The following is a 24,180-nucleotide window of genomic DNA, read 5'->3' as shown; positions in this document are numbered from 1 at the left end:
ATAGTTAGTGATAGAGACCTGGTGAATATGTGTTCTTGCGAGTATCACCTTTCAGGAAGGTGATGAGATTTGGTGTGAAAGGCAAGTTGTCACCTCGTTACATTGGACCTTTCCAGATACTGGAGAATATCAGAGATGTTGCATATCGTTTGGCGTTACCGCCATATCTTTCCAGTATACATGATATTTTTCATGTGTCGTTACTTCGACAGTACATAGCTGATGAATCTCATATTATTCAGCCTACTGATGTTCAGCTAGAGCCAGATCTGTCTTATGTTGAACGACCACTCCGTATCCTAGACAGGAAGGAGAAAGTTCTTCGGAACAAGACTATACAACTTGTGATGGTACAGTGGCAACGTCGAGGCGTTGAAGAAGCAACTTGGGAAACCGAGAGTCGTATGCGAGCGGAATATCCTGAGTTGTTTGCTTTGTACTTTTGATTACCATGTAAAGATATAATTACAGTTGTTGTAATAAAACATGGTTGAATGTTTCATATTATTATCTTGATTTGTCTTTAGATTCTATTTCGCGTAAAATGTCTAAAGGTGGGGAGAATGTAGTAACCCAGAATTCATTTTAAGATAATAATATGTTAAACATGATTAAGGGTTAGTAATTAACCAATTTCAAGGCTTAATCGGACTTCAGAACTAAGAATTGGATTGTCATTATTTGAGCCAGTTCGGATGGTCCGAAGAGGACTTCGGACGATCCGAATTCAGCAACTCGGGAGCTCCGAAGATGGCTTGTTGACTTCGGAGTTAAGGGACGTTCAGACGGACCGAACTAGGATCGGGCGACCTGAACTCCTTCTGTGCCAAGTAGGCAGGATTACTCAGCCATGAATTTTGACAAGTGTCAAGCATTTGACACTTCGGACGGCCCGAAGTGACAATCGGACGGTCCGAACTCGACGTGTCTCGCATGCAGGCAGTGAGTTGGATCGAACGATCCGAACTCGAGTTCGGAGGATCCGAACCTAGGTCGGGTCTTGGCCTATAAATAGGGGTCTCCGGAGTTCATTTTGAATTACGAATTCCCGAGTTTCCTTCTTCAGTTATATAGTTTGAGATATACACTTGAGGGCCCTATCGGTTATAATAGAAGTTCTGGAATAACCAAGGTGTGGCTATAGTCATCCGGGACTAGCGACTCCAAAGGGCTATTTATGGACGAAGGTATGGTCCGAGAATCTATTTAAGTTTTTGGAGTACTTATTAGCTTAGTTAAGGCTTATAGAACTTGTGTAGTGATACGGTAAACTTTTGAATATAGGCTTGGAACCTAGGATCCTACTAGACTTGAACTAGCCTAGAGGTACGTACACATTGACTGAGATTACCAGCGAGTATACATGTTAATATGTTGCATTTATTTGGCATTATTATGTGGCATGATGTATGTTTTACCGGTTTCTATACTCATATATCATGTGCACATACACGTTGAGCCTATACCTTGATATACCTGATTATAGAGCCGCTTAGCTCTATACTCGATAGTCTATCACTGAGAGTACCGCGACGGCGGGGACATGTATGTCTGACTACTCTGGTGTACTAGACGAGTGTGGTTGCACCCAGAGGTTGATCCGTGTGGTGGCAACACTCATATGATGCCGGTACTGAGCATGACTTTTCAGATGACCCTTTACCAGTCATCATGTTTCATGCATCATATATATACGTGTACTCATGTTTATGTACTGGGCATTAGCGCTCACGTCCTAGTTGTTATCTTGGACACCCTATTCCATGGGGCTGGTCATAGGATGGACGGAGCCGGTAGCTCAAGGCAGGACTAGGGAGCCGGAGCTTTTCAGGGGATTTTATACAGCATGATTTGTTTAGCTGTATAAATGTTTTAGACAGTTTATTTTAAGTTTTTCGATATGGTTTTATCACTATAATATTAAGCATGGACTGGTTTTACTAAGCTGATATGTAAATTATGGATTATGTTTCCGCACGTTTTACTATGTTAAGAATTTTGCTGTATTAAGTTTAATGCATGCTATTAGTTGCCAGTTAGTAGGTGATTCTATGCAGGGTCACTACAGAAAGCCTAACATTTCATTTTTTCGGGTTTTTGGATCAAAATGCTACATCCATAATAATGGTAAGGATAATCTCGGTAAGTTTGATGCCAAGTCCGACAAAGGCGTCTTTCTCGGGTATTCTACTACAAGTAAGACTTTTAGAGTATTTAATAAACGTACCTTACTTGTTGAAGTATCTATGCATGTTGTATTTGATGAATCTATGTCTATAGTTTCTCGCGCTAACAATGATGACGTAGAAATACTCGAAGAAGAGATGGCCTCCTCAAGCTTAAATGATATAGATATTTCTATTGAGGAAACACCACTTCCAAAGGATTGGATGCTTCACAAAGATCATCCTATGGATCTTATCATTGGAAGTCCTTCGAAGGGAGTAACCACTCGCTCTTCTCTTAATAATATTTGCAATCATCTTGCTTTTGTTTCGCATGTTGAACCTAAGTGCATTGATGATGCTTTATTAGATGATTCTTGAATAATTTCTATGCAAGATGAATTAAATGAATTCAAACGTAATGATGTTTGGTATCTTGTTCCTAGGACGCATGATAGATCAATTATTGGAACTAATTGAGTCTTTAGGAATAAACTTGATGAGCATGGTACTATTACTAGAAATAAAGCTAGACTTGTAGCAAAAGGATATAGTCAAGAAGAAGACATTGATTATGATAAAACTTATGCGCCTGTTGCTAGACTAGAATCCATTCGCATGCTACTTGTTTTTGCTTGCTCTAAAAATTTTAAATTATTTCAAATGGATGTCAAAAGCTCCTTTTTAAATGGTGATTTAAAAGAGGAAGTTTATATTGAGCAACCTGATGGCTTTGTTGATCCTTTATTGCCTGATCATGTGTTTAGACTAAACAAAGTCTTGTATGGTTTAAAACAAGCTCCTCGACCTTGGTATGAAAAACTAACTTTCCTTCTTTCAAATGGCTTTTCAAGAGGAAAGATTGATATTACTTTGTTTACGAAACATGCTAAAAATGATCTTTTGATTGTGCAAATCTATGTTGATGACATAATTTTTGGTTCTACTAATGAAACTCTCTGCCAAGAATTCTCTAAGTTGATGCAGGATCACTTCGAGATGAGCATGATGGGGGAACTTAATTATTTCCTCGGATTGCAAATCAAGAAGTGCAAGGATGGGTTCTTTGTGAACCAAAGCAAATACATCAAAGAGATTCTAAAGAAGTTTGGGATGGAGAACTCAAAATCATCATCCACACCGATGAGCACATCAATCAGACTCGACAAGGATGAAAATGATAAATCTGTAGATCAATCCTCCTTTCGTAGTATGATTGGCTCCTTACTATGTGCTACTGCCAGTAGGTCGGACATTATGTTTAGTGTTTGCTTGTGTGCACGATTTCAATCATGTCCAAAGGAATCACATTTGTTCGCCTTAAAACGCATTTTCAAATATCTTTCAAATACTCCAAATCTCGGCTTGTGGTATTCGAAAAATTCTTTCTTTGATTTAAAAGCTTACTGTGATGCCGAATTTGGTGGATATAAGGTGGACAAGAAAAGCACTAGTGGAACTTGTTTCTTTTTAGGAAACTGTTTATTCTTGGTTTTCAAAGAAACAAAATTGTGTTGCGTTGTCAACGACCGAAGCCGAATATATGGTTGCTGGTAGTTTTATTCGCAAATTCTTTGGATGAAGCATCAATTGCTCGACTATGGCGTCTCTTTTTCAAAAATCCCTATTTTCTGTGATAACACTAGCGTCATATTTCTAACAAAGAATCCGATTCAACATTCGCGCACCAAACATATTGATATTCATCATCATTTTATTCGTGACCACATCAAACGAAATGAAGTTGAACTTCAATATGTTGACACGAAAAATCAAATTGCCGATATTTTTACAAAACTACTAGATGAAAATACTTTTATTCATTTGCGTGGTGAACTTGACATGATTGAGCTGTAACCGCTTGTAGACATAAATTTTAAAATTTTTAACCGCGAACGTTTACCGCCAAAAGCACCAACGTTGCGTCCAATTGACCAACGTTGCTTCCGTTTGCAGCATTCCCGCTTTAGTTTCAAAATTCACTCGAACATTTTACTGCCAAGTCACCAACAGACGCAACGTTGGTTTATCGTTGCTTCCGTTAGTCCCATTCCCGCCTACTTTAAAAAATATCAGTTCAAACTTCCCGCACATTTTACCCGCCAGGACGAACGTTGCATCTGTTTCTGCAACGTTGCTTCCGTTCGTCCCCGTGCCTATATATACAAGCCAAACTCATTCAGATTTTTCACACCAAATCAAGCCTTCTTTCTTCCTTTTGCTCGAAATATTTCTCCAAAAATGGCTTCTAGATGCCAAGTTGATCCCGCTAATCCGAGGCAACGCACTCGTGCTCGTATCCAACCTTTTGTCCATAACCTTAACCAACCCGCTATCTCACGACCTATTCCTGTCGATTATAGTGATAGGAAAATTCTTTCGGGTCTTATTTTTATCGCCCCTATTTGCAAAAATCTCATCTTTGTTTGTTGTATCTTATTGATTTCCAACAATGGGGAGCATTTTTCCAGCCTTCTCATCCAGATTTCATCTATACCTCCCTCATTCATGAGTTCTACGCCAATTTTGAACTTGAATTGTGCAGAAATGACATTTATGCTGTTACAATTTTTCAAAATCGGTACATTTATTTCTCTTCAGGTGATCTCGCTGCTTGGTTCTCTCTTCCTAGAAATGGACCCAGTGAGTTCTTTGCATTTAAATGGCCTGAGGATAGTCCCGCGTTTAACCGTGAGGAAGCTCTTTCTGTCATTCTTGGTCGACCACCTCACGCTGGTGATGATCGACCAACTCTCAAAATGCTCTCTCCTGATTTCCAAATTATCCAAAAGTTTATCACTTCCTCGATCATTCCTCGCGCTGGAGACCACTCCAAGTGCAAATATCTGGACCTTTATGTCCTTTTCACATTGTTGCTCAGCGACCTTTTAACCTGCCTAGGTTTATCATTCAGGTCATGCATCACACTGCCAAAAATTCAAATAAAGTCATTCTTCCTTTTGCTCGGTTTATTAACCGAATTCCGACTCACTTTGACATAGTATTCGATGATTTGGATAAGATACCTATCACTGAGACTTATACTCTTGACCATGCCTCCATCACTAAAATGGAGTTGTCATGAAATCCTGTATTGTCTCGATGGGTGCATGATCCAGCTCATATTTTCACCCGCTATCATCCTGAAACCAACTTTCACATTCCTTTTTCACTTATTCCTCCTTCCATTCAAGAGCAATAATTTCTTGGTGGTTTTACTGACACCGATATTCCTTCCTCTTCCACGGTCCTTGCATCTTCCACACCCATGTTTGATTATGGCGAGCTACCTTTTTCCCCTCCTATGATGCCTCAGCCTCCACCTACTCCGTCACCACCTTTCGATCGAATATTTGAGTATCTTCAGTGGCTTGAGATCAATATGGATCGCAACTACTCCGCCATTCAGTCTATCCAGACATCGATCACGGACTTGACCATGGAGATGCGAGGATCTTTTCAATCTGTCTATGAGCAACTCAATTTAATGAAAGAAAACCTTCTTAAAGAAGCTTCGGATGATGACTCTTAGTTTTATATTTTGCTGTATTTTGTAAATTTCTCTATCAATAAAATATGTTTTTATATATTGTGTTATTCATTTATCATATTTGTTGCCATTTTATTTATCACAAAAAGGGAGAGAATTAATTTGGTTAAATATTCAAATGAGATAAATAAAAATTGATTATGTGATAAACAATTTGTCTAAAATATTGTTACATTAAGGGGGAGCTTTTTATATGTATTTCAGTTGCACATTTATTTCTCCTGTTTAACCAAGTTTTGTGATTATCAAAAAGGGGGAGATTGTTACGCCTTAAATGCATACAAATCTCTTAAATGAGATTAATATTTTTAATGCGATAACTTATCTTGTTTTGATAATTACAAAACTTGGTTATTATTTCTAATCGTTTAAATTGAGACCTTGCAGATTAGACTCTTATCAAACAATTAAATTCTTGTGCGGTATGTTCTAATGATGGAGTTGAACAAGCTAAATCATGGAGCAGAAACTTGCAAGAATTACTGAGCTTTTTTTAATCATCCAATTCCAATCTCTACTGGTAATATTAAATTTTAGGATGCTCAAAAGCAACGGTTCAAATCTCAGCTCAATCCAACGGCTAGATCATGAGAAATGAATTTTTCAAAAGTGCCGCAAAGAACAAGAAGCAAAAATACGACGAAGTAACTTAAGAAAAATACTAGAATTGTTTGAGGCATCCAAATCCGATCTCCATCGTTCACAATGAAATTCAGGATTTTTAAAGCTACGGTTTAAATTTCAAGTTGATCCGAAGGACGGATTGTGAGTTATGAATTTTCGAAGTTTGTCGCGCAACCTGTAACGAACCGAAACGGAAGCAACGATCCTACCAAAAACATGATCCAATTTGTAAGGAAGAAATTCGCCCGACCAAAGCTGCATTGCGTCGAATGGACGCAACAAACCTAGGAACGGACACAACGTTCATCACCAACGCCGGAAGAATTCAATGTGCGCCGAGCGGACACAACGAAGGCCAGAACGTATGCAACAAACCTGCCCGAATTTTCAGCTATAAATAGATGCATTCCAAGGCCATTTCAAACACAACTCAAGCAATCTTCTCCTCTACTTCTGTAACGCCCCGTTTTTATCTTAAATGAGTTTATCTGAGTTAATCAGAGATTACAGAGTTCAAGAGCCGACTTGATTTTGATCAGGGTCTATTTTGCAAATTTCAGATTTTTCAGGAACTAAAATGCAAAATTGGAGTTTAATATATTATCTACACTTGGATTTCATTTGACTTAGTCTTCTTATCTCATCCTCCTTCCCCTCCAACGTCTCCCCTCCATTAAATCTTGGGAACGCCTCTTTCAAGCTTTGGGATTTCAATCCGAGTTCGATCCGTCTGTTGGAAATTATTTCTGAAGGCAGATTAGCGATCACTGCAGCGAGGGCTTCGTTATACTGTAAGTTTTTCTACGATCAGATACATTATAGTTTTTGGATGTTGTTAGAATCGTTCAAGATTCGAGTATGTTGTTCTTGGCAGAGTACTTATCGTTTATTATCTGTCATTTTTGAAATAGAGCGACGTTCGGAATTGTTATGATTTTTGGAAACTATTTTCGAAAGTTTGAGTTTTGAGATTGGTTGGGTTTGAGCTTTTGTTGTTGTATTAGCATTGATTCGTATTGATATCGATATTGAACTGCTGTCTGCGTTTCCGGTTTGATCATTTATAGTCGTTATGCCGCCGATTTAAGTTTTGAGGATTTCGAATCGTGTTTGAGTTGTAGAACTTTGGGCATTGGGTTTGTTCGTTGTTGTTGATCTTCTTTTGTCTCCGTACAAATTCGTTTGGAGTTGTCGAGACAGAGAAGCAGCAGTCGATCGTCTAGAGTTTGACGAAGAATCGGTCAAGAGATTACCTTGAGCCGATTTTGTTGTTAGGTTGTATAGTTTCTGATATAACCTTTTTATTTTAGCTTATCCAGAGTTGGAACTACTTGCATTGAAAGGTAAAAGCAGTCATCGTAGCGGGATAGCATACTCGTATTTTGTTGATTAATTGAGTTTGGTTATATGGCTTATGTGTTATGTTTTGTTATGCATTCATCTTGAGCCAACTTTGATTTCAGCGGGCAGAACAGCCCTTTTTGTTTAGACGTTTTGGGGGCTATGTTGCGAGTGGCCTGGGTTGTAGAAGTTCACCTAGTGTCAGCATACTCCTCATAGTCACACCGAAGTCTAGGGGATTGGGATACGTGACAACACCTCGATTGGGAGAGTCGGTGAGTCGTTATGTGGTCTCATCCTCGGGATCCCAAAAAGCACAGCAGCAATCCCTCGTTTATCAGAATTGATATCCCGATTTAAAGACATGCATTTCATTACGTTGGTATTGGTTCGTTGTTACCTTGAAAGCATGTTTGTTGTTGTATTACTTGTTATGTTGCTTTTACTGGGATTATCATTCTTACCGGTTATCCGGTTGTTGCTTTGTTTTGTATGTGTACTTGGCAACAGGTGGGGCAGGATCGAGTCAGCGAAGACCTGGTTAACAGGAAGAGGGAGAGTTAGTAGTGGGACTCGGTTTAGAAGTCGAATCAACATGTTTATCTAGTTTAAGATTGAAGCATGTTAGAACTCGAACTTGTTATGTTTGTTATTTGAATTTTTTGTATTCGGATTGTAATCTAGAATCGAAGCATATGGTGTTGTATCGATTTAGATTCTTGTTTCTCTTAGGCTTGATGAAAGCATGTTTGATTTTGTGTATTCTCTATAACCTGTGTTAATGGTTGTATTCGAATGCACGTCGGAAGCAAGCGCGGAATCTTTGTTTTTCAGCCTGAGCATTTCTGCCCAAGTCTGCCGCGCGCGAGCGAGGTGGTGCCTCGCGCGCGCGCATGGCTTCCCAGAGGGTTCGAGTTTGTTGGCCCGCGCGCATGCGAGCATGGCTCCTCGCGCGGGCACGAGCCCCCGTTTGGGCTCGGGTTGAGCAGCTTGCGCGCACGCGAGCATGGCTCCTCGCGCCGGCGCGAGGCGTTCAAAAAAAAAAAAAAAACTTTGATTGCTTTTAAACTCGGGTTCTGGGTTGTTTTATTTGTTGTATTATCCGAGATTAGTTGTTTAGAACCGAAGTCTCACATTAAGTGGTATCACAGATTAGTTGTTTAGAACCGAGGTCTCACAACTTCTCAAGTGTTCATTCAAGAGTTTCATACATATTTCTTTCAATTAGAGAGTTGATTGTAGAAATTGTTTGTGAGTTGTTGAGCTTTCGTTGTACTCTCGAGTGTGAAGCCCGAGTGTGTAATTGTTGTTGAGGCTATCCTTGGAGCCCTTAAGGCCAAGTGTGTTGAGTTGTACGGCTATCCTTGGAGCCATCAGGCCAATACATTCAAAGTGCTAGTGGATCCTTGGTTAATAGATCTTAACAAAGAAGGGGAGACGTAGACGATTTATCGTCGAACTTCCATAAATATCTCTTATCTCTTTTACTGCTTTATTTACTTAACGCATTTATTTACCGCACTTATATTTGATTGCTTTAAGTCTTCCGCTTGCGTACTTGCATAATCGCTTTAAATTGCTAAAGTTGCCAATAGAACCTAATTCCCCCCCCCCCCCCCCCAATTAGGTTCTAACATTCTCATTGACAAAACAACGAGTATGAAAAATATTTTCCCGCTGACTCTCTTCTTCCTACTTAGGTAGTGTATTTAACACTCTCATAGTCACCAATAATTCACCAAAAATAGCCCCAAACCCATCCTCATCATCAGGATCCACCAACGCAGACATATCATCATAATTTTCCTCTCCCTCATCAATTTCAAACTCCACATCACTACAAGCATTAATAATCATCAATTTCTTATTTGGACATTGGCTAGAAATATGACCAATACCTTGACACCTAAAATATTTAATATCTCTAAACTAAGCATTAGAAGTTTCAGATGTACCTTTTACTACTTGCTTTGGCACCTCCAATTTGGTGTCAGATTTTGGTTTGGATACCGACTTGTTATCCTCCCGTTTTGCAACGTTCGGACGCCAAGAAGTCGACGACCCTCCACCGACAGGCACTCAACCAGCTCCCCTCCTATTGAGCTGTTGTTCCAACTTCATGGATGTCTGCACCATCTCATCCAAATCAAAACAGTGACGAAGCTCCACTTGATCTTGGATATCACTATTTAATCCACACAGAATCAAGCCATTGTAGCTTCATTATCTTCCTCAACATTGGTCCGGATCATCGTGGTCTCGAAGTCCTTGTAGTAATCTTCCACGCTCCTAGACCCCTACTTTAAAGTCTGAAAACGCCTAAATATATCACGATAATAATGGTTAGACACAAACCGCTTTTTCATGACACGCTTCATCTCATCACACGTCTCAATAGGATGCTTCCCACACTTCCTTCTAGTGGTCACTAATTAATCTCACCACATTAATGCATATTCTACAAACTTAACCACTGCCAACCTCACTTTCTTAAGGTCTTAATAGTGATGAAAATTGTAATGGCTTGGGCCCTCACCCTCTGTTTGTCTCAGCTCTGGGAGGCCAACCATACTTCATGATATTCTCCCACCTGGATGAGGAGTTTTTGCCCTCCTCAGGATTCGAACTTGGACCACCAGGATTGAGTTGAACTTGGATATATGTCTGGTGGTCCAAGTTCGAATCCTGGGGAGGGCAAAAACTCCCCATCCAGGTGGGAGAAGATCATGAAGTATGGCTGGGCCGCCCACAGCTGAGACAAGCAGAGGGTGAGGGCCCAGGACATTACAGCAATCAAACACAAACTCCACACGCTTCTCCTATTCCAGATATGCCTCCGGATCAGAATTTTCATGGAACGCTGGAATTTTCATCTTAATGATACTAATATTACATCCTCTCTATTCCCCTAAGTGTATTTCTCACGCACTGCTTCTCGCCTATTTCTACCCCCATGTACTCGTCTCTCCCTATCCTAATTTTCATCAAAACTCTCTTCACCATCCTCAAAGTCATCCCCCTTCCCATTTTTATTTCTTTTTTCACTACCACTACTCTCCTCCAATTTACTTATCCGCTCATGAAGAGGTTCTAACTCCGACCTCATCATTTTAGTCAAATGCCCCACCAACGCCTCCATTTGAATCTTGGAAATTCCTTGCTTCGAATTTTCTCCTTATTTATTAGTATTCATGGTACGTGCAAGAAAAATTGTTAGTAACAAAATTTCTTCACACAAATTCTCACAGTTCAATCCAAACGAATCACTCAAATACTACTTTTTTCACTCAAATTGGTTGTAAGGCTTTGCTTTGTAGAGTAAAGGATTAAACATTCAAGTTTAAAAACTCTTAGACGCTTGAAAATTGACTCACCAAGATTGCACAAAACAAGTAAGGAATTTTATGGACAACTGACTTTGACTCGCACACAAGGATGAATAAAGACAAAGGAATTGGCCACAAGTTACTTTTTTCTTCACTTTTTTTTCTTTTTTTTTTTTTTGAAAAATTTCGGCCCTCTCAATTTTTTTGACCGATATATATATATTTTAAAATAACTTGTAGCGCAAGAAAAGAAGCTTGGGCAACAAGACAGACACAACGAATGAAGGAAAATGAGAACGGACGAAGAACTACGAAGATCAAACAGAGAAGATTCAAAGTTATTGAAACATCACTTATTTGTCTCAAAATCTTCGCTTTGATACCAAATGATATGAATCCTTATGAGAATGATAAGTGATAAGTGCATTTTATGTGCATTATTTTGTGTTAATTTTATGTCTATTTTGCACGCATTCATATTGTTTTATGTGTGTTTTTATGTGTTTTATTTAATGCGTATACATTTCACTCTCCGGGTTTTATTTGTAGGAATTAATGAAAAAATCATGGTTTTGGGGCAAGAGACAAGCCACAAGAAGAATTGCGGAGCAGAAATGGTCCAAAATCCAATCTTTACTATTCAAAATAAAGTTCAAGATGTTTTGAAGCTGCTGTCCAAATTTCAGCTCGATCCGACGGCTAGAACTTGGGATATGAATTTTTAAAAAATGTTGCGCATTGGAAAGGACACATGCACGGACCCTGGACATGGGTCAGGATAAGGGTTCATGCATCTTCGTAAAATTTTGGCAACGGAAATTTAATACACGGACCTATGGACAGACCCATGTCCAGGGTCCGTGCATATCGCAGAATCATAAAAAATAGAATTTTCGGAAATTAAAATTCTTAACTTTTCGGGTTTTATTTTGTGGGCTTTCAAAGACATATAAATAGAAGATTAACAGATGTGAGAATGGGTTCGAATCGCACGCAGAGATCGTGAGGCGGCTAGGGCGGAGATTGAAGATTTGAAGAACACTTCATTCTAGTTTCTTATTCTTCTTTATTTTATTTTTGAATTATTGTTTTCAATTATTGAGTAGTTTTTCATCAACCAAGATGACGTGATTGGGCCGAACAATTTATGTCGAACATGTGAATTTTGATTTGGGATTTATGGATTTTCATCTAGATTATTGATTGTTGGATTTATATTTTGTTTTTGTGAATAACCTGATCAATTATTTACTTTCATGTTAATTGATTCTGAGTCGATAGATTAAGAATTGATTTCGATCGCTCCAATAATTGACATATGGTTAAACCGACTAGAAATAGTATTCGTTTTCAGTATGCGGTTTTAGGTGAAAACTGAATTCTCATAATTCCCAATGCATTGGAATTTGATTTGAATTATGAACGATTGATCTGTCAATATTTGAATAGGTTTAACTGTTCTAGAAATAAACTGTTAAATAAGATAGGAGAATTCGCCGTGATTTAAGATTAAATCTGGATCCTAGATTTGCCACTTGTTTGCATAATTTGTTTGGTACCTGCGTGTGTCTTGATTGTCTTATTTTAATTAAATTTACCTTTCAGCTATTTTAATTTTTATTTCTTAAGCAGTCTTATTTTAAATTCTTATTTTATTTAATTTAATTCGCTATTTATTATTTTTTTATCTAGATTAAGTAAAATAATTAATTCTTGAGAATTGATTACAGTCTCTGTGGGATCGATACTTGGACTCTCTGTCCACTTACTATAACTTGACCTGGTACGCTTGCCAGTATAATTTATTTAAATCGAATTTAAGCCGGTCAATAAGCAAACACGATTATAATTAAATCGCACCCTAAAATCAATAAACAAAAGATTCAAAGTGTTTTTCCCAATCTTTGAAACAAGTAAAACTGACAGACATTCACAGAAAACAAAACAAAGGATAAAATTTGGATATCCACCTTTAATCAAAAAATTGATTAACAATAGAGATCACGAAACAATTGAAGCCAAGGAAAACCTTCAGATAACTTGTATCTGACAATCTTCAATGAAAATCAACTGAAAAACGTTTCAAAGTGATTAAACTTTGAGAAAGTTTGATTTGAAATACCAAAGCAAAGATTTGAAGAAAATTCTTGAAAGAATTTCAATATTGTGTATAAAACTGAATCTGAATTATTATTAATGAAAATAAACAATGTATTTATAGTTTACAATAAAAAAATAAAAGATATAACAAAATATAATTATTGATATCAAAAGATATCTCCTAGAAAGTTTCCTAGTATACCTAGAACTCTAAAAAATAGGAAAATAAAGCAAAAATATAAAAATCTCGCACACACACACAATATGCCGAACTGTGTGAAAGAGAGTGCAAGCACGGGTACGCATAAGATTCGGTCCTGCTTCTTCACAATCATCGCAATGGCGCGGGCGCGCATGAACGCATGTTCTTCAAAATTCACTCGGACGCACGGGCGCGCGCTGGCTTCTCGGACCATGTCACTTATTTTTGTGTTTGCTTTGATATTTGCTCCACTTTCTTGACTTCTTTGGACTTCAATAATATTGTAACATTCCCCAAAGTGATCTTCAAGTATCACAATGCCTTCTTGACAATTCATCATCAACGATTGAAGTGCTTCTTTAAACTTCTTAGCTCGACCCCTCGTTATTGGTCCACGTGGAAACACCAATGGATCTCGAACCCTCCTTGCAACCTGATCCACACGCAAGCCATCCATGATCGCATCATTGATAGTCCTTCAATTCATTCCAAAGTGTTCGCAAATTTGTATAATATGCACTAATATCCATAGATCATCTTCTTGATCTGATAAATCCTTGGAACATTACTTTCATGAAACCTATCATGCAAATCAATCCAAACTTCTCGACAAGTTGTCATGTACATAAGACTTGCCGCAATCTCACGTTTCACAAAATTCAGAATCCAGGAAGTCACCATACTGTTGCATCTTATCCATGCATCGTACAGTAAATCATCAGGTAAAGAGCGAGGAATGGTATTATCAACAAAACATAGCTTGTTTTTAGCTGTCAAAGCCATAACCATAGATCTACTCCAAATAGTATAATTCGATCCAGTAAGCTGATGAGGAACAAGAATAAGACCTGGATGATCTCCACTTTGCAGGAAGAACGGACTGTTCGAATCTTCCACATATGTGTGATTCATCTGAATCGGATTTAATGGAGCTTGATTATTGTTGTTACCTGCAATTGAACCTCCTCCTCGGGCCATTATCAAAGAAATCGAACGAAAAACAGAAAAATAAAATCAATCGATGATCATCATTGAAGAAACGAACGAGAAATCAGAGTTGCGAGATTTTTCTCTGATACCATATTGAAAAAGAAACAATATTCATTGAAGAAGCGCAAAAATTACAAAGACAGTAACCGATTACATCTTTTTATACTAATCTCAACTAACTCAACTAATTAGATGAGTCAATAAACTTGCTGACTAAGCTATTACCGTAAGCAAAGTTACAGGCCTAGGGGTGGGTTTTCGGTATACCGTATCAAAAATATTGGTATGAAAAAAATTCATATCGATACCAATATCGAAATTCCGAAATTTTAGTATGAAAAAAATCCATACTAATACCGTATAAATACCGAAAAAAAATTCGATATACAAAAAAATATATATATATATATCAAAAAAATTTCGGTACGATATTTCAAAAAGTCGGTATTTTGGTTTGGTATCCCAGCCCAAGTTACAGCTAAGCAACACTTCAAATCTAATAACATAATGAAAATATAATAACAATAACTATTTTATACTTGCATGTCAAAAACTAGGAAAAACTGCAATTTTGGTCTTGTATGTTTGTCACTTTGCGATTTCGATCCTCTAGTTTTCATATTTCAGTTTTAGTCCTGCATGTTCCGTTTTTTTGGTAATTTTAGTCATTTTTCTTTGAAAATGCTTACGTGACACTATACACGTCAGCTTTAGATCAACACTTAATTGGTGTCACATCAGCGCCACATTGAAAAAAGGACTAAAATTGCCAAAAAACAAAGATAACAGACTAAAACTGAAATATGAAGATATAAATGACCGAAATCACAAAGTGACAAACATACATGACCAAAAAATTAATTTTCCCAAAAACTATAATTGTATTATTTTGATAATTGATTATTTTAAAAAATATTTCACCCTTAATTGGATTCCTGGCTCTATTCCATAGAACATCCAATTAGTACTAGTAAGTACCCCAATCATTCTTACATTTTCTTTTATTACTAGCTAGCTAGATATATTGGAAAAGATAAAAATAAACTAATTTATTAAAACAATCCCATTAATTTTTTTCTTTAAACATCTAGGTTTTTCTTGGCCAAGTGAATGGATGTAACACTAAATTTGGTACCTATTCCGTATTAGATATTTCTATAAAACAAGCAATCAGCATTGTGCTTTCTTACAATCGGGCGAAAAAGGCCTATATCTGGTGCACACAAGAAATTAGGAATTCCCGTCTTAAAAGCAAATAACATATGTACAGATTTTATTTTATTTTTTTAAAAAAATGGAATCATAGTGTCTTCAACAAAACCCTAAATTTGTGCATATATGTATATCCCGAAGGGCTAATTACATCACCCGATATAAAAAGTTCAAAAGACATAAACCTCTAAAAAATCAAAATTGGACTAACATATCTTTCATTTTTAAAAAATAAATAACATTTCGAGTTAAAAAAATCTTAAGCATATTAATCTTGCTCATAAGTGGTTTTATGTCTGATTTTTTTTTAAAAAAAACGAGATTTTAAATGCCATTAATTTTATACATGAGGTTATGCGTTTTTCGTGAATTTTTATTGGGTTGCTGATGCAATTTTTCCAATATTTTGTATCTGAATATATTTTTATCTTCATTATAACTTGTTATACAAAAGTGAAATTCGTCCAATGTAGGAATTATTGTTTTTTAAATTTCAGGTTTGTGTATACGTAAAATAGCTATATAGAAAAATCATACACAGTAAATTTCTCGTTTACCCACAAATATATACACATTAATCTAACCAATAATATCCAACATAAAATAATCGAAACCTAGCCGTCAAAAGGTATAATTATGAGATTAATGGGCGAGGGACAATATCACTTTAGGTTGATGGAGAAATATGATGGAAAAAGGATTTTAGGGTCCCCATAATCTGGCCAGTGGCCCTAACAATATTTTATTTTATTTTTTATTAATAAATTTAGATGATAATATTACTTTTATCCCTATATAGTGCATTATTTTATTTGAAAAAAAAACATCTTGGATTAGCTCACCGTCACACATGACTACTAAAATTAAAGCATAGGATTCTAGGAGGTCTTTTGAGAAACACAGTCAGAGATTATTTAGAGGATTGATCGATTCGATGAATATATAAAGCAAAAAAATACTATTTTTTCATGGATAGAATTAAATATGAAATATATTTTACTAAATTAACACATAAAATACTTCACAAAAATTTTTGTGTAAAATATATATGTTTCAACAAATTGACGGCTATCTCCATTCCTAGATATATTGAGTTCATTGTGTTGGGCAATACATTGCAATTATATATTAGATTTCGTCAGAAAATAACGACGAGCTGAATATATAAATTTCCATACGAAGTCGTTCTAATCAAAATACGTACATATACACACATATATACACATGCATAAATACATGTCATCTCGTTTTATGCTATGTATGGAGATTGGTTTTAGTTAGGCAAATGATGATTTACCTCATAAGACAAACAAAGTAAAACATGCTATGTTTTCTCCCCAACAAAAATCCTAGTTCCAAACATAGCCTTACTCCTTTATTTGCTTACCACACTGCTCACATCAACTTTGGTCCAAACCCACTAAGCAAAACAAATTGTTTAGCACAATTCAACCACCACCATGTTCATTTATTGATTACCACCCCTTTTTATTATTTTCAAAACTACATTAATTTGTCCCCTAGGTTTTTCAACTTTATTTCTTGATGGTATATTGGTATCAATTTGATTGTAATTTTGGGTAGATAAAAAAAAATTATGTGTGGACCACTAATAAGAAAAGATAACAATGATAAAGATAAATTAATTAAATAAGTTGCCACAATATTATTCCTTATGAACAATCTCAATCAGTAAAATTTGACTTTGTAAGGTGAAGATGATAAATTTGGAAAAGTACAAAAAATTATAAATTGGATACATATTTTCTTAGAAGATAGCAATGATTTGTTTTTTAAAAAAAAGAAAGAAAAGAAAGCAATGATTAAATCATTAGATAAAGAAGGGGATGCATAAGGCAATTTGACTATTGAAAGTTGAAACCATCCACTCCCATGCTATGGGATTGTGGAATTAGAGTCTAGAGTGGTGTAAATGAACATGATTGGGTATGTGTACAAGACTTTCAATATTGATTAAAATGATGAAAATAAATTGATTTGTAATATGAATGATAAAATGTTGATAAATATAAAGAATTTATGTAGTTTTAATTGTTTATTATATGATGTTGCTTTGTGAGTTGATTGTTGATTGAATAATTAATATTGATCTTATCAAACATATGCAAACGAACCTTACACAGAATATATAACAAGGGAATAAAAACAAACTACAACACAAAATTCTTTCTTCCCTTAATAGTGCACACTACTATGCATTTCTATACATATATAACTAATATTCAATAAAATCACGAAGTTCAGTCTTCAAAGGAACAAGCCTAATATATTAACATGTTCCCCAAGTACTACTCTTTCTGCAATTAACACTCATATGCTAACTATATCATATCAAACTAATATATCCATATAAATAACTATATGAACAGCTAAAAGGTTTTAGCCCATGGGGTTCAATTTTTTTTTCTTCGAAGAAAATGCAATTTGTTTGGAGAAGATTTTACCAAACATTCCCCCAGATTTCGGGAGTGGCTTTTTATCTTTTCGTTGTTCGGTAGATTCTTTAACAGCAACCGATCCCGTGTTTTCTCCAGACGTACTGAATTCCTCTTTGAGAATTCGAAGTAATTCCAGAGCCATGGCCTTAGCTTTATTGTTTCCATTGACGGATACTCGAACAAGGCCAGGAATAACACCCTCATTCATGACCACTTGACAATAAACTACACGTTGAGAGCACAGAGAAAGAAGAATAGATACTGCACACTCTTGATCTTCTTGACTGTCTTTCTCGAGTAATTCGGAGATAGCAGAAATGCATCCGCCAGTTTCAGCAATAGAAACTCGAACGTCTTCAATGTCACACAAGTTTTTCAATATGGTAACACAATATCTTGCCAGAGCATTATTCTCCAAAAGTGGAATGAGTTTAGACACAAAGTCTGAAGGCCTGATAATGGAAGCAAGACCATCGATCAATGACAAGTTACTCAATATTTTTAAGGCTGGTTCCAGCAATTCTAAAATCTGGCGGTCAAGTATATTGATGATTCCATGCAGTGCACCAGATGCTGCAAGTTTGTAACCACAGTGTTGGCGTGAGGATAGCACCTCCAATATGAAGAGAGCATGTTTAGCAACCTCTGTATTAAGAAATGATGCCAGAATAACTAAAGCGTCTTCCGTCATGTATAAACCGATGTTTCTGTCATTAGCAAGACAAAACAGATCAGCACAGGATAAAATTATTGGTATAAATCGAGGACATATTCTAGGATAAAAGTTAATTATGATTTATTACATCTTTCATATCCTTTTGCCAATACGAAATTCCTATAATAGTCTTACAAACATCATTTATATAGAGCGACGATGATTGACAGAGTTTTAGCACTCTGGGCATTAAGTTGTTAGTATGCTAGTACATCAAAATGACATAAATCCCATTGTTTGTTTTGCACTCTCTCCTTAATATTATTTCTACCGTATATAATTCAACATTGGCAAGCAATATAAACTATACATATGATGGACCATTTTGATTTTCTGTGCCAATTGAAAAGGTTTTGCCAGTGCCATGTTCAAGAGTTGGAAAGAAGTAACTAGAACAGATGGTACAACGTTTTACATAATTTTGTTTCCAGTTCGCTACAATTATTGTTTTCCAGAATCATTGAAGAAGATAGTAGATCAGAGTTATCTCCAAGATGATATATAAATACCTGTCTTTCTGCACCAATTCTAACAATAATAGACATCCAGACATCTGAGCATTCACGTCACCAAAATCACAAGCATCCTGCAAAAATCTAAGTAGTAGTTGAATGAACTTTTCAGGTGGCACGACAGACCAAGATGCATCATTCTTTTCCAACTTTCTTTTGAAACCTTCAATCTCAATGCACTGAGACTCCCAAGGAATTGAACTAAATTTAGCAAAATACTCCACATCTATTTCATGAAAGGATTTTGCACCATTACTGATTTTAGAATTTATGGAATCAGAACCATGATTGGATATGAGTGGCAAAAATCTGAAATCCAGTGGAAGATTTAGATCATTCATTGAACTGCTCAAGCTCGAAATAGAATTGGTAGAAGTGTCCCAAGATTTTACCAATGAATCCTGCATTTTTGGGTCAGGAATTGACACATTATGCGAGGCACACCATTTCAAGATCAGATCTTTCATACATGAATTTGAGGTAAATGACAAGTGAGCCAGCTTCACTTTGGTCTTCGGGCAATTGTCATTACCTTCATCGAGCCACTTCTGTATCCACATCCTTTCAAAGGTTTGCCCAGAAGCAATGACAACAGGATCATACATTAACCTCGATGTTAAAGGGCATATGAATTCCTCTGGTGGAACCGGCCTACTTAACATTTTAATTTGAGATTCATCGAACCTATAACTCATATGAAGCTCAACTTCTGCCGAAAAATCGTACGGAGCCATAGAAGACAAGGGTTCTTCAGTTACAGCTGAACTATTCTTTTTTAGCTCCGTAATTATATGTTTCCCGTATCTGTTCAGAAGATTCAGAAAGAACAACAAGATCTTCCTCTTAGTCGGTTCACTTTCACCAAATTTATCGACAAGCTTCCTGATGGATCTTTTCTCAATCAATAAAGTTTTTTGGGATGTAAGATGAAGTAGGGAAGAAACAGTCTGAATGGCAGAAAGTGTGACTTTCTCTATCTGATCAGCTGTAGAACCATATTTATGAAGCAAATCCCGCAATAACTTCCCAGCCTCCTCTTCAGGTGGATCCAAACAAAAAGCAGCACTCCGCAGATCGGAAATAATTCCAGAAATCTGATAGTAATATATGGTAAATCATGTCACAATTTTAAAAGTTTCTGGTCTCACAGGAAAACAGAAGATCATGGTTGAATTTTCAACCTTGTCGATGGTGGAAAAAACGGAGCATGTTAACAGTGGGGGTAACACTAGATAAAATAATGAAACCAAATGACACCTTTAAGATAAGACGGAATCAGTTTAGAGAGATTTCCTTGAAGGTAAATTTCCCCAAACCAGATTTTCTTTTTTCTTCTCGCAGAATGGTATCGAGTATTTTCCCAGCTTTTCCTTTCTTTCTCAGAGAGAAGGAAAAAGTAAGAGGTTTGTATTAGTTTGAGAAGAGAAAAGAATGCATGAATAAAAAAGCACAAGAACATCAAAAAGAGAATAGAATTGTGAAATACTGGAGTAGTTTGAAGATGAGGCATGAAATCTGCCTAGATGATCAGGCACATTGTGCCTGCTTTTCTTTTTCTTGTATAAAAATGCCAATCATTTTTTACAAACAAACAGACACCTCTAAATTTTCCTAGAATGATTATCCAAGAGATTTTGCCATTATTCTACTTGTATGCTTGTAGTGACATGCTCTTGTTATTATTATCATTATCATTATGATTTATAGTTCAGGGTTTGGACAGTGATCGCACACGCACACGGCTAAAGTGAGTTTCAGAATACATAAAATGAACAACAATGAATTGACCAAGTGCCCATGTAATCGATGAGTGGCAGGGGAAAAAAATGACTCAAAAGTTTCGGAAAATTGTTCTCAGGAAGATTTATTTGCTAACTGGGATCCTGATTGCTGACCTTTGCCGCCAGCACTACTGGAACCATATTCTGAACTTGATCAAGACTCTGCTCCAATAAGTTCCTTGACTTTTTACATCTGGATATTATAGCATCTCCAGTAAGTGCCTGTATATTTACACAACAGAAAAAATATACTTGTCACCCATTACAACAAGTTTTACCAAATATCAGAATCTGTAGACTAAATTCAATCATGCTGATATCGGTTTTAATATACTTAAATTTGAACCAATGTATGGTATATACCAGATAGAGTGCACTGGACTCACTGCAGTGTTGAATTACAGACTTGGCTTTAATAATACCGTTATTTAACAAGCAAAGCGCCTCTATTCCTGATGTGCAGCGTGGACGAGCTGCCTCAATTTCTGGAAAAATCTTGGAAACCATGATGACAAGTTTAAGGAGTTCCAAACACATTTGCGCATGCACCTGCAATCATATCACATATCGAGTCTAATAAAATGCAAGAATTGGTGGTTGTTATTTAGGGACGATGACCTTGACTGTGACGTAAAATGATTCAAAACTTCGTAGACTTGTAGAAGCATTTGAATTTAATCCAGTATAAGGAGGTCTTGAAGAAAGTAATTATACCTTAATGTTCCAAGTATTTGGCAGTCCTTCCAAGATGTGTTCAGTATCATTTCCCATCAGAAATAAATTAAATCTGAAAGACTCGCTGCCTGCAATAGAACAAAATATTGATTTATATGGCCTGTATATCTATCAAAAGATAATTTATTCTACAGGTTGATTATGAATCAAATTTGAAAGACTCAGCTGCAAGTAATAGAACAAAATACTGATTTATATGGCCTGTATATCTATCAAAATATATATTCTACAGTTCGATTATGAACTCACGCAGAGATATACTTGTAAGCAAACAAGGAACTTCATCCGCAAGGCAGGAAAGAATCTTTGTTGGCCCACATGTTACAAAGTCCTCACTTGACTAATAGCCTAGGAGGATTCGTGTTTTTGTCTTATCATCCTGTGATCTCTCCTCATATTAGAGACATACGAAGCTGATCAGTAGCGAAATGATTTGTAAACATAAGCTTTGGTATTTTTTAATTCAATATTGTAGGGGAATCATTTCAAACCTGGTTGCAGTAAAGATTAATCAAAATTCAACCAGTCTAACGGTTCACATCAAATTAATAATGAGTTGGCTGTTCAGTGGACATCCAAAATCACAAATTTCCAATATCTAAATGATCCAAAACGAGATCAAACGAAACTCAGATAAACGAATGCATTTTATACTAATAAGACTTAGCTCTGAAAGAGTGAACATACAAATAAAACGAAAAAATTCAATCACAGATTCACAATAACAAGGAAACAACAAAAATTGAAAAACAAGGCTGATCAAGAATTTGAAGGGCATGTAAATTTCTTACACAGTTAACAAACGAGCAGAAACCCAATCATGTTTCCCTCCTCAGCCACACCATAAAGGACAGCTTTGCCACAATTAACCTTTTCTTCCCACAACCTCACCCAAAAAAAAAAGGCTATTAAATACTTCAAAAATCTTTGGCCTTTGCCAGAAAACCAAAACCCCACACTTGTTTAAAGACAAGAATTCCCACAAAAACTTCAATATCTAACCAAACATGTCCCCCCTTCTTACTCCGAAAGGTGCAAATCAAGAACACCGCAAAATCAGAATATGATGATATTATTATTTCATTTTCCCCATAAAAAACTTAAAAGTTGACCATAAAAATCAGACCTTCAACCACTCTATTTCCACACACACAATTAAAGGTTTCACGATTCTTGAGCCAGAATCAAAGAGCCCACCAAACAAAATCTCAATCCGAAAAGAAAGAAACGATGACAATGATGTGGGTACAGTTAATCTCCGGAGAGAGAGAGAGAGAGAGAGAGAGTACTGAATGCTATGTTTATAAAACTGTCGGATATTGCAGTCAAAAGCGCCTCCACTGACAAAAGAAAAATCTATTAGTAGCATTTATTCAAATTTTACTACTTAAATATTATTAAATACTAAAAATAAATCTAAATATTAAATACTTAGTATTCGCATTAAATATATTTTATTTCAATAATAAAAAAATAATATAAAATAGAAGAACGATTGTCATTTGCCGTGACAAAATTTGACCCCAAATTTTAAGATTTTTTTTTTAAGAACAACCAATTTTAAGATTTTAGAGGGACAAAAGGGGTCGAGCACACTTTTAGTAACATTTTTCCTGTATTTAAATAAAAATAAAAATAATAATATTTTTTCCGTCTCATTTCTTTAGATTATATTTCTTTTTTCATCTGTCCCAAATACATAATCTACTTTTCATATTTCTTTTACTAATTTATTTTTATTAAATTAACATCATTAACTATCTTTTTTATCCAATTAAAAATTCATTAAATAAAGGCAAAATCAGAAATACTTTTCTAAAATTTATTTTTTCAAACAATTTCTTAATCTATGTGAAAACACATTTGTCTATCACAATGGGACGGAGGGAGTATGCAATCACATATTTGGTGGGTCTCTTAAATTTTGTTTTGAATTTTGACCACGGAAAATTATTTTTTCAGGTTTATATGTTTGTTTCTTTGTGATTTTGATGTTCTATATTATCAAATTTTAGTTTTGTTCGTTATCGTTGTTTTTTTGACAATTTCATTTTTTTCTGATTTGATGCTGATATAAATAAATAATGTGCTGATATGATGCTGATGTGTACGATATCACATCAACACTCTTCATAAATGACTCAAAGTCTCAAATTGCCAAAAAATAAAAACTTACATGATTAAAACTAAAATTTGATAATTTAAAAAACAAAATTACAAATTGAAAAAATTATGAGATCAAAAATATAATTTTTCTTCATATACGTAGATGAATCGAACATGTTGTGGTAAAGCATGGAAAGAATATTACTCAACGTGTAGCATAAATCAAGTCGGAAAAATTTGATTAATTGGAAATTACACACATATATATATAACTAAATTTTTAAACATTGAAGTACATAAGTATATTTGGTCATTATTATTTTAATTTACGAAGGCCGTGGAAGAAGTGGTCAACGCGTTCT

General features: G+C 35.8%; 2 protein-coding genes across 7 annotated transcripts; both read right to left on the bottom strand.

Moving 5' to 3' along the window:
* Nucleotides 1-13,827: 13,827 nt before the first annotated feature.
* Nucleotides 13,828-14,286, bottom strand: LOC140890105 (uncharacterized). Its single transcript, XM_073297865.1, has one exon. It carries the CDS (start codon nucleotides 14,284-14,286, stop codon nucleotides 13,828-13,830), a length of 459 nt encoding a protein of 152 aa, XP_073153966.1.
* A 3,358-nt stretch (nucleotides 14,287-17,644) lies between these two features.
* On the bottom strand, nucleotides 17,645-22,995 carry LOC140890919 (U-box domain-containing protein 5-like). Of its 6 annotated transcripts, XM_073299082.1 has the most exons (8): nucleotides 22,839-22,995; nucleotides 22,504-22,598; nucleotides 21,962-22,091; nucleotides 21,692-21,780; nucleotides 21,341-21,526; nucleotides 21,092-21,199; nucleotides 19,194-20,290; nucleotides 17,645-18,676 (listed from the first exon to the last, which is right to left on the bottom strand). In XM_073299082.1, the coding sequence occupies exons 4-8, from the start codon at nucleotides 21,746-21,748 to the stop codon at nucleotides 17,911-17,913; spliced, it is 2,214 nt and encodes a 737-aa protein (XP_073155183.1). In that variant the 5' UTR covers nucleotides 21,749-21,780; nucleotides 21,962-22,091; nucleotides 22,504-22,598; nucleotides 22,839-22,995; the 3' UTR covers nucleotides 17,645-17,910. The 6 variants fall into 6 exon arrangements, with proteins under 6 accessions (XP_073155183.1, XP_073155181.1, XP_073155180.1 ...); XM_073299080.1 differs by having other exon boundaries at nucleotides 21,962-22,125; nucleotides 22,504-22,995; XM_073299079.1 differs by having other exon boundaries at nucleotides 22,504-22,995.
* Nucleotides 22,996-24,180: the final 1,185 nt, after the last annotated feature.

The sequence above is a fragment of the Henckelia pumila genome, chromosome 3 (genome assembly GCF_033568475.1).
Source record: "Henckelia pumila isolate YLH828 chromosome 3, ASM3356847v2, whole genome shotgun sequence".
Taxonomy (NCBI): domain Eukaryota; kingdom Viridiplantae; phylum Streptophyta; class Magnoliopsida; order Lamiales; family Gesneriaceae; genus Henckelia; species Henckelia pumila.
The sequence above is the reverse complement of the archived record's forward strand: the minus strand, read 5'-3'. Positions and strand labels throughout refer to the sequence as shown.

Excerpts from the sequence above, each read along its gene's own strand:
- LOC140890919 (XM_073299080.1), bottom strand. The coding sequence starts at position 21,748 with ATGGGAAATGATACTGAACACATCTTGGAAGGACTGCCAAATACTTGG. Across the intron at positions 21,527-21,691 it reads CAAATACTTGGAACATTAAG|GTGCATGCGCAAATGTGTTT; the intron begins GTATAATTACTT and ends ATATGATTGCAG. Across the intron at positions 18,677-19,193 it reads GAATTGGTGCAGAAAGACAG|AAACATCGGTTTATACATGA; the intron begins GTATTTATATAT and ends TGCTAATGACAG.
- LOC140890105 (XM_073297865.1), bottom strand. The coding sequence starts at position 14,286 with ATGGCCCGAGGAGGAGGTTCAATTGCAGGTAACAACAATAATCAAGCT.